The 15,659-nt window shown below is 42.7% G+C and overlaps 1 protein-coding gene across 1 annotated transcript in view; it reads right to left on the bottom strand.

Moving 5' to 3' along the window:
• Positions 1 to 15,410, bottom strand: part of LOC112221277 — a 65,194-nt gene extending 49,784 nt beyond the window's left edge. The window contains exon 1 of the mRNA XM_024383450.2: positions 14,734 to 15,410. Coding sequence (XP_024239218.1) covers positions 14,734 to 15,071 — 338 coding nt within the window. The 5' untranslated portion in view covers positions 15,072 to 15,410. The remainder of the gene's footprint in view (positions 1 to 14,733) is intronic.
• Positions 15,411 to 15,659: the final 249 nt, after the last annotated feature.

Below are 15,659 nucleotides of genomic sequence, written 5' to 3'. Positions count from 1 at the left end.
TGGCGTCGTGGTTGGATTTGCCAAAAGGATGGCGGGGGAGGGCTTTGTACGCATCGCGGAAGTTAGAGTAGCAGTGATCCAGTGTATTACCCCCGGCGCGTAATGCAATCAATATGCTGATAGAATTTAGGTAGCCTTGTTTTCAAATGTGCTTTGTTAAAATCCCCAGCTACAATAAACACAGCCTCAAGATATATGGTTTCTAGTTTACATAGAGTTCAGTGAAGTTCCGCGAGGGCCGTCTTGGTGTCGGCTTGAGGGGGAATGTATATAGCTGTGACGATAACTGATGAGAATTCTCTTGGGTGATAATATGGACGGCATTTGATTGTAAGGAATTCTGGGTCGGGTGAGCAGAAGGACTTGAGTTCCTGTATGTTATGATTACAGCATGAGTTGTTAATCATGAAGCATGCACCCCCGCCCTTCCTCTTCCCAGAGAGGAGTTTATCTCTATCGGCGCAATGCATGGAGAAGCCGGGTGGCTGAACAGATTCCGACAACATATCACGAGAGAGCCATGTTTCCGTGAAACAGAGAATGCTACAATCTCTGATGTCTCTCTGGAAGGCAACCCTTGCTCGAATTTCACCTACCTTGTTGTCAAGAGACTGGACATTGTATACTCGGGAGCGGTGGACGATGTGCACGTCTACGGAGCCTAACCAGGAGGCCTTCTGAGGCAGCGTTGTTTTGGGTTGGCTTCTGGGATTAGGTCCATTGTCCTGAGTGGAGGGCCAAACAGAGGATCCGCTTCGGGAAATTAGTATTGCTGGTCGTAATGTTGGTAAGTTGACATCGCTCTTATATCAAATAGTTCTTCCCGGCTCTATGTAATAAGACTTAAGTTTTTCTGAGGTAACAATATCACTTGCCGTTGAACGAAGGAGAGCTCGGGTTTGTTGTTTTGTAAATGTGGTTGTTTTAAAAGTGTGGAATGGAATGTTTCTCAGTAGCTAGCTAACTTTTTAGTTTGGCTGGTAACATCAACTGTGCTAAGTGGCTGTGCTACAGAAACATTGCTAACCAAACAACAGTGCTAGGAGGCTGTGCCACAGAAACACAAGTAACCAAACAACAGTGCTAGGTGCCTGTACTACAGACACACTGCTAACCAAACAACAGTGCTAGGTGCCTGTACTACAGAAAAACTGCTAACCAAACAACAGTGCTAGGTGGCTGTACTACAGAAAAACTGCTAACCAAACAACAGTGCTAGGTGCCTGTACTACAGAAAAACTGCTAACCAAACAACAGTGCTAGGTGGCACACTGCTAACCAAACAACAGTGCTAGGTGGCTGTACTACAGAAAAACTGCTAACCAAACAACAGTGCTAGGTGCCTGTACTACAGACACACTGCTAACCAAACAACAGTGCTAGGTGCCTGTACTACAGAAAAACTGCTAACCAAACAACAGTGCTAGGTGGCTGTACTACAGACACACTGCTAACCAAACAACAGTGCTAGGTGCCTGTACTACAGAAAAACTGCTAACCAAACAACAGTGCTAGGTGGCTGTACTACAGACACACTGCTAACCAAACAACAGTGCTAGGTGGCTGTACTACAGAAAAACTGCTAACCAAACAACAGTGCTAGGTGCCTGTACTACAGACACACTGCTAACCAAACAACAGTGCTAGGTGGCTGTACTACAGACACACCGGTCGTCATTGTGGATACTAAGGAGATCCTGAGGGAAATCGCCGAGTACCAACAGTTTTATGCTATGGAGGAACAACATACTCCATCAAGGAAAGATCTGGCTACCTCACAAATGAACTCTAACCCGACAAATAAAAGAAAGACAGATTAGTCTACAGACACGGACAATATACTTACCGAAGAAGTAGAGGCTAGTGCTCTGGCTGGAATCCATGCAACATTGGAAAGGTTGTGTGAGGAAGTAGCAGAGCTGAGGGGGAGTTTAGAGTTCAGCCAGAGTGACATTCTCACACTCCATGGAGAGAACAAGGCACTCACAGCCAAGGTAAAAATCCAGGGTATTTTGTTCTTAAATTATATTGTAAATTGGAATGGTAGAGTTATGTATTTCATGGAGTCAGAATTGTACGGGAAGGTCTGCTCAATCCAAGAGTACAACCAATTGATTACAGTATTGCCCCAAAAATGGAGGAGGCAGGTGGCAGTGGGAGGAGGTAGGGAACTAGTCTGTCTGCCCAATATAAAGGATCAAAACTGGCAGAGGAATAAAAATAGCATAAATAGGAAAGTATACCAGTTTCATTTGAGGACCAGGATGTTGGCAACTGTGCCATACAGATTGAAAAATTGTAGGGAAGAGATTTTGATGTACCGATTCCATGGTACAGGGTGTATGAGTTGATATATAAAATTACACACGATTCAAATTATTATTATTCTTGCTCTTCTTTTTTTGGCATTGTTGTTGTCTGTTTTCCTTTGTCTTTTTATTTTTTTCTCTTTAGTTCATTTTCTTGGTTGTTGTTGCATGGGGGGTTATTGGGGGTGGGGGTTATTGGGGGTGGAGGGTTATTGGGGGTGGGGGTTATTGGGTTGGGGGTGGGGAATGGAATTATTTGTATTTATTATTATAATTATTATTTTTCTTGCGGGTGGACTGTGGGGGGTCTTGGATGGTTGAGGGACAGCTCTTGGGGAACTGTGGGGGGGATCTTGGAGGATTCGGGTCCCTGTTTTTTGCCTTGTGGGATCAAAACTGTTGACGTGCCCTTGAGCAAGACGTATATCACTGGTTGCTTCTGGCTTTACTGCAAGTATATTGTACTTTAAAAAATAAAATACTGCATAGTTTCCTAAGGACTCGAAGCGAGGCGACCATCTCTGTTATATAATGTTATATGTTATTATGTTATATGTTTTATCTTTTGTTGTATATGTAATGTAAGTGCAAGTGCCATAATGTGTTTGGACCCCAGGAAGAGTAGCTGCTGCCTTGGCAGGAACTAATGGGGATCCCTTATTAATACAAATACAAAATGCAAATAATATTAGCCCTAAATACCCAGGTACTGCAGGATGGCTGATGTTGTGTATGTTGACAGGAGCGTGTTGTGTTTACAGTCTGGATGGCTGGTGTTGTGTATGTTGACAGGAGTGTGTTGTGTTTACAGTCTGGATGGCTGGTGTTGTGTATGTTGACAGGGGTGGGTTGTGTTTACAGCCTGTTTCATTATCTTTAATACGTGCCAGACTGAGCCGGAGTACAAGCAGATAAGACTGGCGTGTGGGCCAGTACTACAGCCAGCGATCACCACTCTACCACAACACACACACACACACACACACACACACACACACACACACACACACACACACACACACACACACACACACACACACACACACACACACACACACACACACACGCACACACACACACACACACACTACAGTCAGCTATCACCCCTTAACCTCTGCCACTGAATTTAAATAACACACTCCCTTCCATGCCAACTAGAACACCCATAGCTAGATGTCAGGAGTTGCACCAACAGGTAGACCTGATAAAATAAGAAATGGATGGGTGGTGGTGGCACTCCCTTGTCTCTTTTGACGTTGGCCAATTATCTTTTCTTTTTTTTGTATCTGTTTGGTTAATTGATCTGGTGTTGAAGCCCTGTCGCTGGCATGCAATGCTGATTAATATTACCTCTGAGGGTGTTGGCTTTGTACTACGCTTGTTAGGTAAATGACTGTACCAATGGGTGGGACTGTTTTCGTTTAATCCTTTTGTGGAATTCTGCCCAAGACTGAAGTCATATCAGTATGACAGAGTTGAGTCCTGCAAAAAAAAAAAAAAAAAAAAAAAAAAAAAAGTAATCTGTGTCCTCAAAAAGATGGAAGCCTCTGGACCACTGAGGGAGATAACAAGTTCTTCACAGAGATAATGAGTTCAACTCTTTCTGTCAGGTTTTGACCTCAGTACTGTACTCTCTCTCTCTCTCTCTCTATTTACTTCCCTCCTGCTCTACCAGTCTATTCCAAGAATCAATCAATTGTTGTTGTTCTTTCTGTGAAGTCCTGTTTATATCAACAGAGTAAGACACGGCGAGTTTGTCATTCTTAGATGTAAACAGAAGTGTATTCTACAAGTGAACTGGCCCACGGTGAGAGGTCAACACAGAGCTGAGACCCATACACTGGGTCACGAGGCAGTGAAGGCTCTGCAACAATTCCAGTGGACAGTAGGAACAGCAGCTGATTCATACAATGACCCTTGGAGCTTAAACTGTCTCAGATTATTAGGTTTATCTCGTCAAGGACAAAAGAATGGTGAGGTCAGCATATCAGTAATCTCCCTTTTTCTATTTACAGAATTTACCCAGTACATTATTTAACCTTTATTTAACTAGGCAAGTCAGTTAAAGAACAAATTCCTTATTTACAATGACGGCCTACCCTGGCCAAACCCTAACCATGCTGGACCAATTGTGCTCCGCCCTATGGGACTCCCGATCACGGCCGGATGTGATGAAGCCTGGATTTGAACCAGGGACTGTAGTGATGCCGCCTGCACTGAGATGCACTGCCTTCCGACAGTATCTACTCAGTACTACTCTACTACTATAGACAGTATCTACTCAGTACTACTCTACTGCTATTGACAGTATCTACTCAGGACTACTCTACTGCTATTGACAGTACCTACTCAGTACTATACTAATATAGACAGTATCTACTCAGTACTACTCTACTGCTATAGACAGTATCTACTCAGTACTACTCTACTGCTATAGACAGTATCTACTCAGTACTACTCTACTACTATAGACAGTATCTACTCAGTACTACTCTACTGCTATTGACAGTATCTACTCAGGACTACTCTACTGCTATTGACAGTACCTACTCAGTACTACTCTACTACTATAGACAGTATCTACTCAGTACTATACTAATATAGACAGTATCTACTCAGTACTACTCTACTACTATAGACAGTATCTACTCAGTACTATACTAATATAGACAGTATCTACTCAGTACTACTCTACTACTATAGACAGTATCTACTCAGTACTACTCTACTGCTATTGACAGTATCTACTCAGGACTACTCTACTGCTATTGACAGTACCTACTCAGTACTACTCTACTACTATAGACAGTATCTACTCAGTACTATACTAATATAGACAGTATCTACTCAGTACTACTCTACTACTATAGACAGTATCTACTCAGTACTACTCTACTGTTATTGACAGTATTTACTCAGTAATACTCGACTGCTATAGACATTATCTACTCAGTACTACTCTACTACTATAGACAGTATCTACTCAGTACTATTCTAATATAGACAGTATCTACTCAGTACTACTCTACTAATATAGACAGTATCTACTCAGTACTACTCTACTACTATAGACAGTATCTACTCAGTACTACTATGGACAGTATCTACTCAGTACTACTCTACTACTATAGACAGTATCTACTCAGTACTATTCTAATATAGACAGTATCTACTCAGTACTACTCTACTAATATAGACAGTATCTACTCAGTACTACTCTACTACTATAGACAGTATCTACTCAGTACTACTATAGACAGTATCTACTCAGTACTATACTAATATAGACAGTATCTACTCAGTACTACTTTACTACTATAGACAGTATCTACTCAGTACTACTCTACTACTATAGACAGTATCTACTCAGTACTACTCTACTACTATAGACAGTATCTACTCAGTACTACTCTACTGCTATTGACAGTATCTACTCAGTACTACTCTACTACTATAGACAGTATCTACTCAGTACTACTATAGACAGTATTTACTCAGTACTACTCTACTACTATAGACAGTATCTACTCAGTACTACTCTACTACTATAGACAGTATCTACTCAGTACTACTCTACTACTATAGACAGTATCTACTCAGTACTACTCTACTGCTATAGACAGTATCTACTCAGTACTACTCTACTACTATAGACAGTATCTACTCAGTACTACTCTACTACTATAGACAGTATCTACTCAGTACTACTCTACTACTATAGACAGTATCTACTCAGTACTACTCTACTGCTATAGACAGTATCTACTCAGTACTACTCTACTACTATAGACAGTATCTACTCAGTACTACTCTACTACTATAGACAGTATCCACTCAGTACTACTCTACTACTATTGACAGTATCTACTCATGACATTACCATTGACATCCTTCTTGGCCTAACAAGCCCAGAGTGGCTGCTACACAACATGGGCAGTTAGTGTAGGAACATACTGGACTTGTTGAATCAGTTTCAGGCAGTTGCCTGTGTGAGGCCGCATCTCTGTCTGACTGTCTGCCTGTGAGTCTTAGCTGGATCTCTGTATAAGAAGATCTCTGTATGAGTAGATCTCTGTATGAGTAGATCTCTGTATGAGAAGATCTCTGTATGAGAAGAACTCTGTAGAAGAAGATCTCGGTATGAGAAGTTCTCTGTATGAGAAGTTCTCTGTATGAGAATATCTCTGTATGAGAAGATCTCTGTAAGAGTAGATCTCTGTAAGAGCAGATCTCTAAGAGTAGATCTCTAAGAGTAGATCTCTAAGAGTAGATCTCTTCATGAGTAGATCTTTGTATGAGAAGATCTTTGTATGAGAAGATATCTGTATGAGTAGGTCTCTTCATGAGTAGATATCTGCATGAGTAGATATCTGTATGAGAGGACCTCTGTATGAGCCTGGCTGGTGATGTGGTGAAGAGGTCCACAGCGACAGCTGTCCCCCACTGAGAGTGACTCCGTTTGGGTCGTTGAGAGAGCATGTACAGATGGCTCCTGATGGTACTCTGAACCAGACATACAGAGAGAGAACAGGGGAACACCTCACACACGCACACGCACACACACACACACACACACACACACACACACACACACACACACACACACACACACACACACACACACACACACCACCATATAACAAGGACACTACACTGTTGCCAGACATCTCCTGGCGGAGCACCAACATCCATTAACACAGTCACAACAATGCTGTAACTCAACAAGTTCATTAAAACACCATTACTGTATCTTGACTACAGCTCAGCGTTCAACACCATAGTACCCTTAAAGCTCATCACTAAGCTAAGGATCCAGGGACTAAACACCTCCCTCTGGAACTGGATCCTGGACTTCCTGACGGGGCGCCCCCAGGTGGTGAGGGTAGGTAGCAACACATCTGCCACGCTGATCCTCAACACTGGAGCTCCCCAGGGGTGCGTGCTCAGTCCCCTCCTGTACTCCCTGTTCACCCACGCCTGCATGGCCAGGCACGACTCCAACACCATCATTAAGTTTGCAGACGACACAACAGTGGTAGGCCTGATCAATGACGAGATAGCCTATAAGGAGGAGGTCAGAGACCTGGCCGGGTGGTGCCAGAATAACAACCTATCCGTCAACGTAACCAAGACTAAGGAGATGATTGTGGACTACAGGAAAAGGAGCACCGAGCACGTCCCCATTCTCATCGACGGGGCTGTAGTGGAGCAGGTTGAGAGCTTCAAATTCCTTGGTGTTCACATCAACAACAAACTAGAATGGTCCAAACACACCAAGACCGTCATGAAGAGGGCACGACAAACCTATTCCCCCTCAGGAAACTAAAAAGATTTGGCATGGGTCCTGAGATCCTCAAAAGGTTCTACAGCTGCAACATCAAGAGCATCCTGACCGGTTGCATCACTGCCTGGTACGGCAATTGCTCGGCTTCCGACTGCAAGGCACTACAGAGGGTAGTGCGTACTGCCCAGTACATCACTTGGGCCAAGCTGCCTGCCATCCAGGACCTCTACACCAGGCGGTGTCAGAGGAAGGCCCTGAAAATTGTCAAAGACCCCAGCCACCCCAGTCATAGACTGTTCTCTCTACTACCGCATGGCAAGCGGCACCGGAGTGCCAAGTCTAGGACAAAAAGGTTTCTCAACAGTTTTTACCCCCAAGCCATAAGACTCTTGAACAGGTAACCAAATGGTTACCCAGACAATTTGCATTGTCCCCCACCCAACTGTTTATCTTATATGCATAGTCACTTTAACTATACATTCATGTACATACTACCTCAATTGGCCCGACCAACCAGTGCTCCCGCACATTGGCTAACCGGGCATCTGTATTGTGTCCTGTCACCCGCCAACCCCTCTTTTACACTACTGCTACTCTCTGTTCATCATATATGCATAGTCACTTTAACCATATTTACAAGTACATACTACCTCAATCAGCCTGACTAACAGGTGTCTGTATATAGCCTTGCTACTCTTATTTTCAAATGTCTTTTTACTGTTGTTTTATTTCTTTACTTACCTACACACACACACATATTTTTTTTCTCCGCACTATTGGTTAGAGCCTTTAAGTAAGCATTTCACTGTAAGGTCTACTACACCTGCTTTATTCGGCGCACGTGACAAATAAACTTTGATTTGATTTGATCTCTGCACTTTCCTGAGTCGGTCTCACCAAGCCCCGCTCTATCTCTCTTGACTCATAATGGACTTCCTAAAGTGTTCATATTGAGTAGCTTTCTATATCTGAATCCAACAGCAGTATAGTGAATAGGGTGTAATTTGGGACATCATCTGTCTGAATCCTGAGTCTATTCTGAGCGGCACTATCTTTTATTTTTCCATCAATTGTTTGCTAAATGGTCCAACAATGTGTGTGTGTTTTATTCCTCTTTTGTTTGTTATTTGTAACTGTTTTATTTTGTAATTTTTAGGGGAAAATAAAGGGAAATATATATAAAATATATACAGTACATAATTTATATGCACTGTACATTTATAAAACATATACAGTGCCTTGCGAAAGTATTCGGCCCCCTTGAACTTTGCGACCTTTTGCCACATTTCAGGCTTCAAACATAAAGATATAAAACTGTATTTTTTTGTGAAGAATCAACAACAAGTGGGACACAATCATGAAGTGGAACGACATTTATTGAATATTTCAAACTTTTTTAACAAATCAAAAACTGAAAAATTGGGCGTGCAATTATTCAGCCCCCTTAAGTTAATACTTTGTAGCGCCACCTTTTGCTGTGATTACAGCTGTAAGTCGCTTGGGGTATGTCTCTATCAGTTTTGCACATCGAGAGACTGAAATTCTTTCCCATTCCTCCTTGCAAAACAGCTCGAGCTCAGTGAGGTTGGATGGAGAGCATTTGTGAACAGCAGTTTTCAGTTCTTTCCACAGATTCTCGATTGGATTCAGGTCTGGACTTTGACTTGGCCATTCTAACACCTGGATATGTTTATTTTTGAACCATTCCATTGTAGATTTTGCTTTATGTTTTGGATCATTGTCTTGTTGGAAGACAAATCTCCATCCCAGTCTCAGGTCTTTTGCAGACTCCATCAGGTTTTCTTCCAGAATGGTCCTGTATTTGGCTCCATCCATCTTCCCATCAATTTTAACCATCTTCCCTGTCCCTGCTGAAGAAAAGCAGGCCCAAACCATGATGCTGCCACCACCATGTTTGACAGTGGGGATGGTGTGTTCAGGGTGATGGGCTGTGTTGCTTTTACGCCAAACATAACATTTTGCATTGTTGCCAAAAAGTTCAATTTTGGTTTCATCTGACCAGAGCACCTTCTTCCACATGTTTGGTGTGTCTCCCAGGTGGCTTGTGGCAAACTTTAAACAACACTTTTTATGGATATCTTTAAGAAATGGCTTTCTTCTTGCCACTCTTCCATAAAGGCCAGATTTGTGCAATATACGACTGATTGTTGTCCTATGGACAGAGTCTCCCACCTCAGCTGTAGATCTCTGCAGTTCATCCAGAGTGATCATGGGCCTCTTGGCTGCATCTCTGATCAGTCTTCTCCTTGTATGAGCTGAAAGTTTAGAGGGACGGCCAGGTCTTGGTAGATTTGCAGTGGTCTGATACTCCTTCCATTTCAATATTATCGCTTGCACAGTGCTCCTTGGGATGTTTAAAGCTTGGGAAATCTTTTTGTATCCAAATGCGGCTTTAAACTTCTTCACAACAGTATCTCGGACCTGCCTGGTGTGTTCCTTGTTCTTCATGATGCTCTCTGCGCTTTTAACGGACCTCTGAGACTATCACAGTGCAGGTGCATTTATACGGAGACTTGATTACACACAGGTGGATTGTATTTATCATCATTAGTCATTTAGGTCAACATTGGATCATTCAGAGATCCTCACTGAACTTCTGGAGAGAGTTTGCTGCACTGAAAGTAAAGGGGCTGAATAATTTTGCACGCCCAATTTTTCAGCTTTTGATTTGATAAAAAAAGTTTGAAATATCCAATAAATGTCGTTCCACTTCATGATTGTGTCCCACTTGTTGTTGATTCTTCACAAAAAATACAGTTTTATATCTTTATGTTTGAAGCCTGAAATGTGGCAAAAGGTCGCAAAGTTCAAGGGGGGCGAATACTTTCGCAAGGCACTGTATATGGGGGATTGGAAATGATGCAGACAATTAGATTGTTGCTTCCCGCAATTAAAGCTGAACTACCCCCTAAAAAAATGTATGCAAAATATATATACAATATATATAAGAAAGAAAGGAAATTGAAAAAATTGAAAGACAAAAAAAGAAAGATCAAATAATAGAAAAAAAAGTAAGAAAGAGAGGGAGGAAGGAAGGAAGGAAGGATGAGAAAAAGCAGTTCTATTTGAGTCTTTCATATCCTTCTATTGGTATCGTAGAATACATATATTTTGCAGATGTTATCGCAGGTGCAGCAAAATGCTTATATTTCTAGCTCCAACAGTGCAGTAATACCCACAATACACACAAATCCAACATTTGAGTTGGCAGGAAGAGGAGACCCAGTCATTGTAGACAAATGCCAGGGTGCACAAACTACCCATGCCAGTTCCTGTTCCAGAGTGCAGGGTGTACACGTTCCCCAAACCAGTTCTTGTTCCAAATGCCACGTTGTTATCTAGCCATCTGTGATTGGCCTGCAGCTATAGGGAGGTGCCAGGTAGTAGGCTGAGTATTCTGTCTGCAGACTGGTGTCCTCGTCACAACTACCCCCTGCCTCCGTCTCTCACCATCCCATTGCATATGGCCGTCCTGCAGCATTTAACGACCACACCCCTTCATCATATCCAACTACAAATCATGTGTTTTAGCATTCATCCAATTAATGATTAAAACACTGGCTGGCATAAACAAGTATCATCGTTTCTGCAGGAAATGTGGTCAACTCTACAGAGGGAGGAAGGACCAGTTGACCACAGTGGCTTTGGCCAAAAGGTTTTGACCCCTGTTCTGCAATAGTCCTATCAGCCCGACACACCCACCCTATCATAAATACATCGACAACAGAGTGTTCCATTGGCAATCAACACACACACACACACACACACACACATTTACATATCATCACAAGAGATTAACATCCAGAGCCTTCAGAAACTATTCACACCCCTTGACTTTTTCCACATTTTGTTGTGCTACAGCCTGAATTTAAAATGGATTACATTTAGTTGTTGTCACTGGTCTATGCAAAATATCCCATATTGTCAAAGTGGAATTATGTATTTCTAAATGTTAACAAATGTTAATAAAAAATCTAAAGTTGAGATGTCTTGAGTCAATAAAGTATGTAACCCCTTTGTTATGGCAAGAGTAAATAAGTTCAGCAGTAAACCTTTGATGAACAAGTCTCATAATGCGTTGCGTGGATTTGAAAATCTATGGCAACACCTACAAATTGGTTGTCTAGCAGTGGTAAACAACCAATTTGACAGAGCTAGAAGAATTTAGAAAATAATAATGGGCAAATATTACCCAATCCAGGTGTGGAAAGCTCTTAGAGACCCAGAAAGACACACAGCTGTAATCGCTTCTACAAAGTATTGACTCAGGGGTGTGAATATTTATGTAAGTGAGATATATCTGTATTTCATTTTCACTACATTTACAAACATTTCTAAAAACATGTTTTCACTTTGTTATTATGGGCTATTATGTGTAAATGGGTGAGAGAAAAACAATAATTTAATCAATTCTAGAATAAGGCTGTAACGTAACACAATGTGGACTAAATCAATGGGTCTGAAAAGTTTATGACTGAATATGGAAGTCAAAGGTGGCGTCTCCGTTGATAACGACACTCGTTGTCAACATAATGTCTTCCTCCCGGTCCTAGCTCAGATAATTTCTCAGTAGGCCTTCACATTTTACTGCTCAGAAACAAAACATGCCACTTGTAATCTGTACCTTTCAAAGTGTGTACAGACAGTACTGTTAGTCCTAACAAAGTGTGTACAGACAGTACTGTTAGTCCTAACAAAGTGTGTACAGACAGTACTGTTAGTCCTAACAAAGTGTGTACAGACAGTACTGTTAGTCCTAACAAAGTGTGTACAGTGTGTACAGACAGTACTGTTAAACCTTTCATAAATCAGAAGAACAACAATGATGGCTGCTGAAGCTATGGAAGAGTTTTAATGGAAAACTGTTAACTCTAATTTGAACTGAGTTTAAGTCATCCCAAGGGTTGGTTCGTGCTGCCAAAGGGAGATGCGAACTGGCAGTAATCAGTTGCATGCCAACTATAATCCCAACTAACACGTCAGCATGTTTCCAAACAAACCTGTGGTTTACATTTACAATTTGGCAATGATGAGAGAGGAGTATATTTAGATTTTAATAAGCCTTCTGCAATCCACCCAAAACTAATTCAAAACTCGTCCAATATCACAAGCTGCCTAGTGAGGTTTGTGATGCGTTGTCTTTACAGTGACCTCTAGAGATTTGTGTTGTTTTTCCCCTGTTTTTCTGAAGGGCTTACTGGTGTTCTACCATGCCGTCCCTAGAAGAGGGATGCGTCACGCAGTGCCAGGCTTTTTCCCCCACTATACTCAACTTGAGTGGGTTGAGTCACTGACGTGAACTTCCTGTTCAGTTTTGCCGGACAGGAAGCCCATTTCATGGGCTATACTTAGCCTTGTCTCAGGGTAGTAAGTTGGTGGTCTGTTGATATACATTTAGTTGTGTGGGGGCTGTGCTTTGACAAAGTGACTGGGGTTAAATCCTGCCTGGTTGGCCCGGTCCAGGGGTATCTTCAGACAGTGTTCCCAAACCCCTCCCGTCTCAGACTCCAGTATCTATGCTGCAATAGTCTATGTGCCGAAGGCTAGGGTCAGTCTGTTATATCTGCTGTAATTCTCCTGTCTTATCTGTCATCCTGTGTGAACTTAAGTTTCCCATCTCTTTCTCTCTCTTCCATCCCGGAGGACCTGAGCCCTAGGACCATGCCTCAGGACTACCTGGCCTGATGACTCTTGGCTTTTCATGTCCCCAGTCCACCTGGTTGTGCTGCTGATCCAGTTTCTGCTGTTTTGCCTGTGGCTATGGAACCCTGACCTGTACTCCGGACGTGCTACCTTGTACCGGACCTGCTGTCTCAGTCTCTAACTCACTTTCTCTCCCTCCCTCTCTCTCCTCTACCACACCTGTTGTCTCGACCTCTGAACGCTCGGCTATGAAAAGCCAACTGACATTTACTCCTGAGGTGCTGACCTGTTGCACCCTCTACAACTACTGTGATTATTATTTGACCCTGCTGGTCATCCATTAACATTTGAACATCTTGACCTGGTTCTGTTATAATCTCCACCCGGCACAGGCAGAAGAGGACTGGCCACTCCTCAGAGCCTGGCTCCTCTCTAGGTTCCTTTCAAGGTTCCTCCTCTTTCTAGGGAGTTGTTCCTAGCCACCGTGCTTCTACATGTGCATTGTTTTCTCTCTGGTGTTTTAGGCTGGTTTCTGTACAAGCTCTTTGTGACAACTGATGATGAAAAAAAGGACTTCATAAATACACTAATAATTAATAATAATAATTAATTCATAATTGTGTGTCTTCTGTCTTTTGCCTGAGTCCTTTGAAAAAGTTATTATTATGCATTGGAGAGGGAAAAGTATAACTGTATCTTTATATGTAGAAATGAGGGCTAATGAAAACTAGTTGACTTGTCGTTCAGCTCTCAAATCATAAACATTCTTAGCGCGTCAGTTTTTAAAACAACCTAATTGGTCAATTGTGATGTTTTATTCAGGGTATAATAGTCACGTTATTTAGTTTTCATTAGGTTGATGATATTATTGTTGTCATTTGTGGTTATGACAGGGATATCACCAATACATTCCTAGTAAATAAACATTGGAAAATGACATCATCAGAAAGTGGAACAGAAAGATGGAATGAAGGGGAACGATGACGTAACAACTATCAGTACAAGTGAGTAGGAGGGTGTAACGAAATGCTCATGTTCTTAGCTCCAACAGTGCAGTAATATCGTTTTTTGTTTTGATAGATACCACTGCACTGTTGGTGCTAGGAACACAAGCAGTTTGCTACATAGCATCTGCTAAATATGTGTACGTGACCAATACAACTGGATTTGATATCCCTTCAGTACTGACAATGTATTTAGTTATTACCTGTCCTGTACGCAGTGACAGTATTGAAGTTAGTCATTGTGCCTTGCCATAACCCAGGTAAGATTACTCCTCTAAGCACAATATAACAATGAGTAATCACATTAATTATTACATTGTGCAGTACTTACAAAAATAATTACAATGTAATGTTTAGTGAGATAATGTGAAATATAAAGACATTTTTGAGGTGTTTTAATGTATCAGAAACAGGATGAAATAAAAGTGGAGGTGTAAATGAGGATGAGGTAGAGAGAGGTGAAGTACAGTACCTGTGGAAGAACAGCAGGATGGACAGCGTGGTCTGGTCGATGTTGCTGTTGCAGATGCCCTCGTTGAGCAGGTAACAGGGGTCTCTGACCACAGACTCCAGAGAGTCCAGCCTCATCATGCTGTTCAGCTTGTCTGTGTTCACGTTCTGGTTCTGGAACGTCAGCTGCTCACGGAACTGGCGGAAGTGGCTGAGCGACGTGGGGCTGCCCATCAGAGGGGTGCTTTGGCCTCTGCCTTGGCCCCCACCTCTAGCTGGGTCGTCAGAGTTGGCCAGGTCCAGGCAGCAGGAGCAGCAGTCCAGACCGATGGGAGAGAGACACTCCTCTCCATCTGACATGATGACAGCAGATCAGTCAAACCCGGTCAGCAGAGCACCTTGAGGGACTGGAGAGATGAGCTCCACAGCAGGAGAGAGAGAGGTAGAAAGAGAGAAAGGGAAAGAGAAAGACCTTGGTGCTGGTCTCTCTTCTTCTTCTCAGGCTTGTATAGTTGTTGTTGTGTGTTCCTCAGTGTATGCAGAGGGACGGATTTTCTCCCTCCAGGTGTTCTGGATCAGGGTGTTGGGAAGTCAAGTGTCCCCTGCTTCCTCCTCTCCCTGAGAGTAGACAGTCAGTCGTGTCTCCCTGAGTCTCTCTCTCGTCACGTTAATAAGGCTATGTTTGCTTTGGTTGTGAGACACTCGCTGGCTTCTGTGTCTGTGGGGGAGAGAGAGCTAGCCAATGCTGTGCTGTCTGCGTCTGTGTCGAACACACACATCCTGATTCAGCGGGAATGTGTTTCAAAGCTGCTTATCACTTTTTTTCACTGCCCAGCACTTTTTCCTCCCCCAATGTGCTTAGAGACTGAGGGAGGGAGAGACTGAGGGAGGGAGGGAGGGAGGGAGGGAGAGAGGGAGAGAGGAAGGGAGGGAGAGAGGGAGAGAGGG

Source organism: Oncorhynchus tshawytscha, linkage group LG21, assembly GCF_018296145.1.
Source record: "Oncorhynchus tshawytscha isolate Ot180627B linkage group LG21, Otsh_v2.0, whole genome shotgun sequence".
In the NCBI taxonomy this organism is placed as follows: domain Eukaryota; kingdom Metazoa; phylum Chordata; class Actinopteri; order Salmoniformes; family Salmonidae; genus Oncorhynchus; species Oncorhynchus tshawytscha.
Note: the sequence above shows the minus strand (reverse complement) of the source record. Positions and strands in the feature narration are given on the sequence as shown.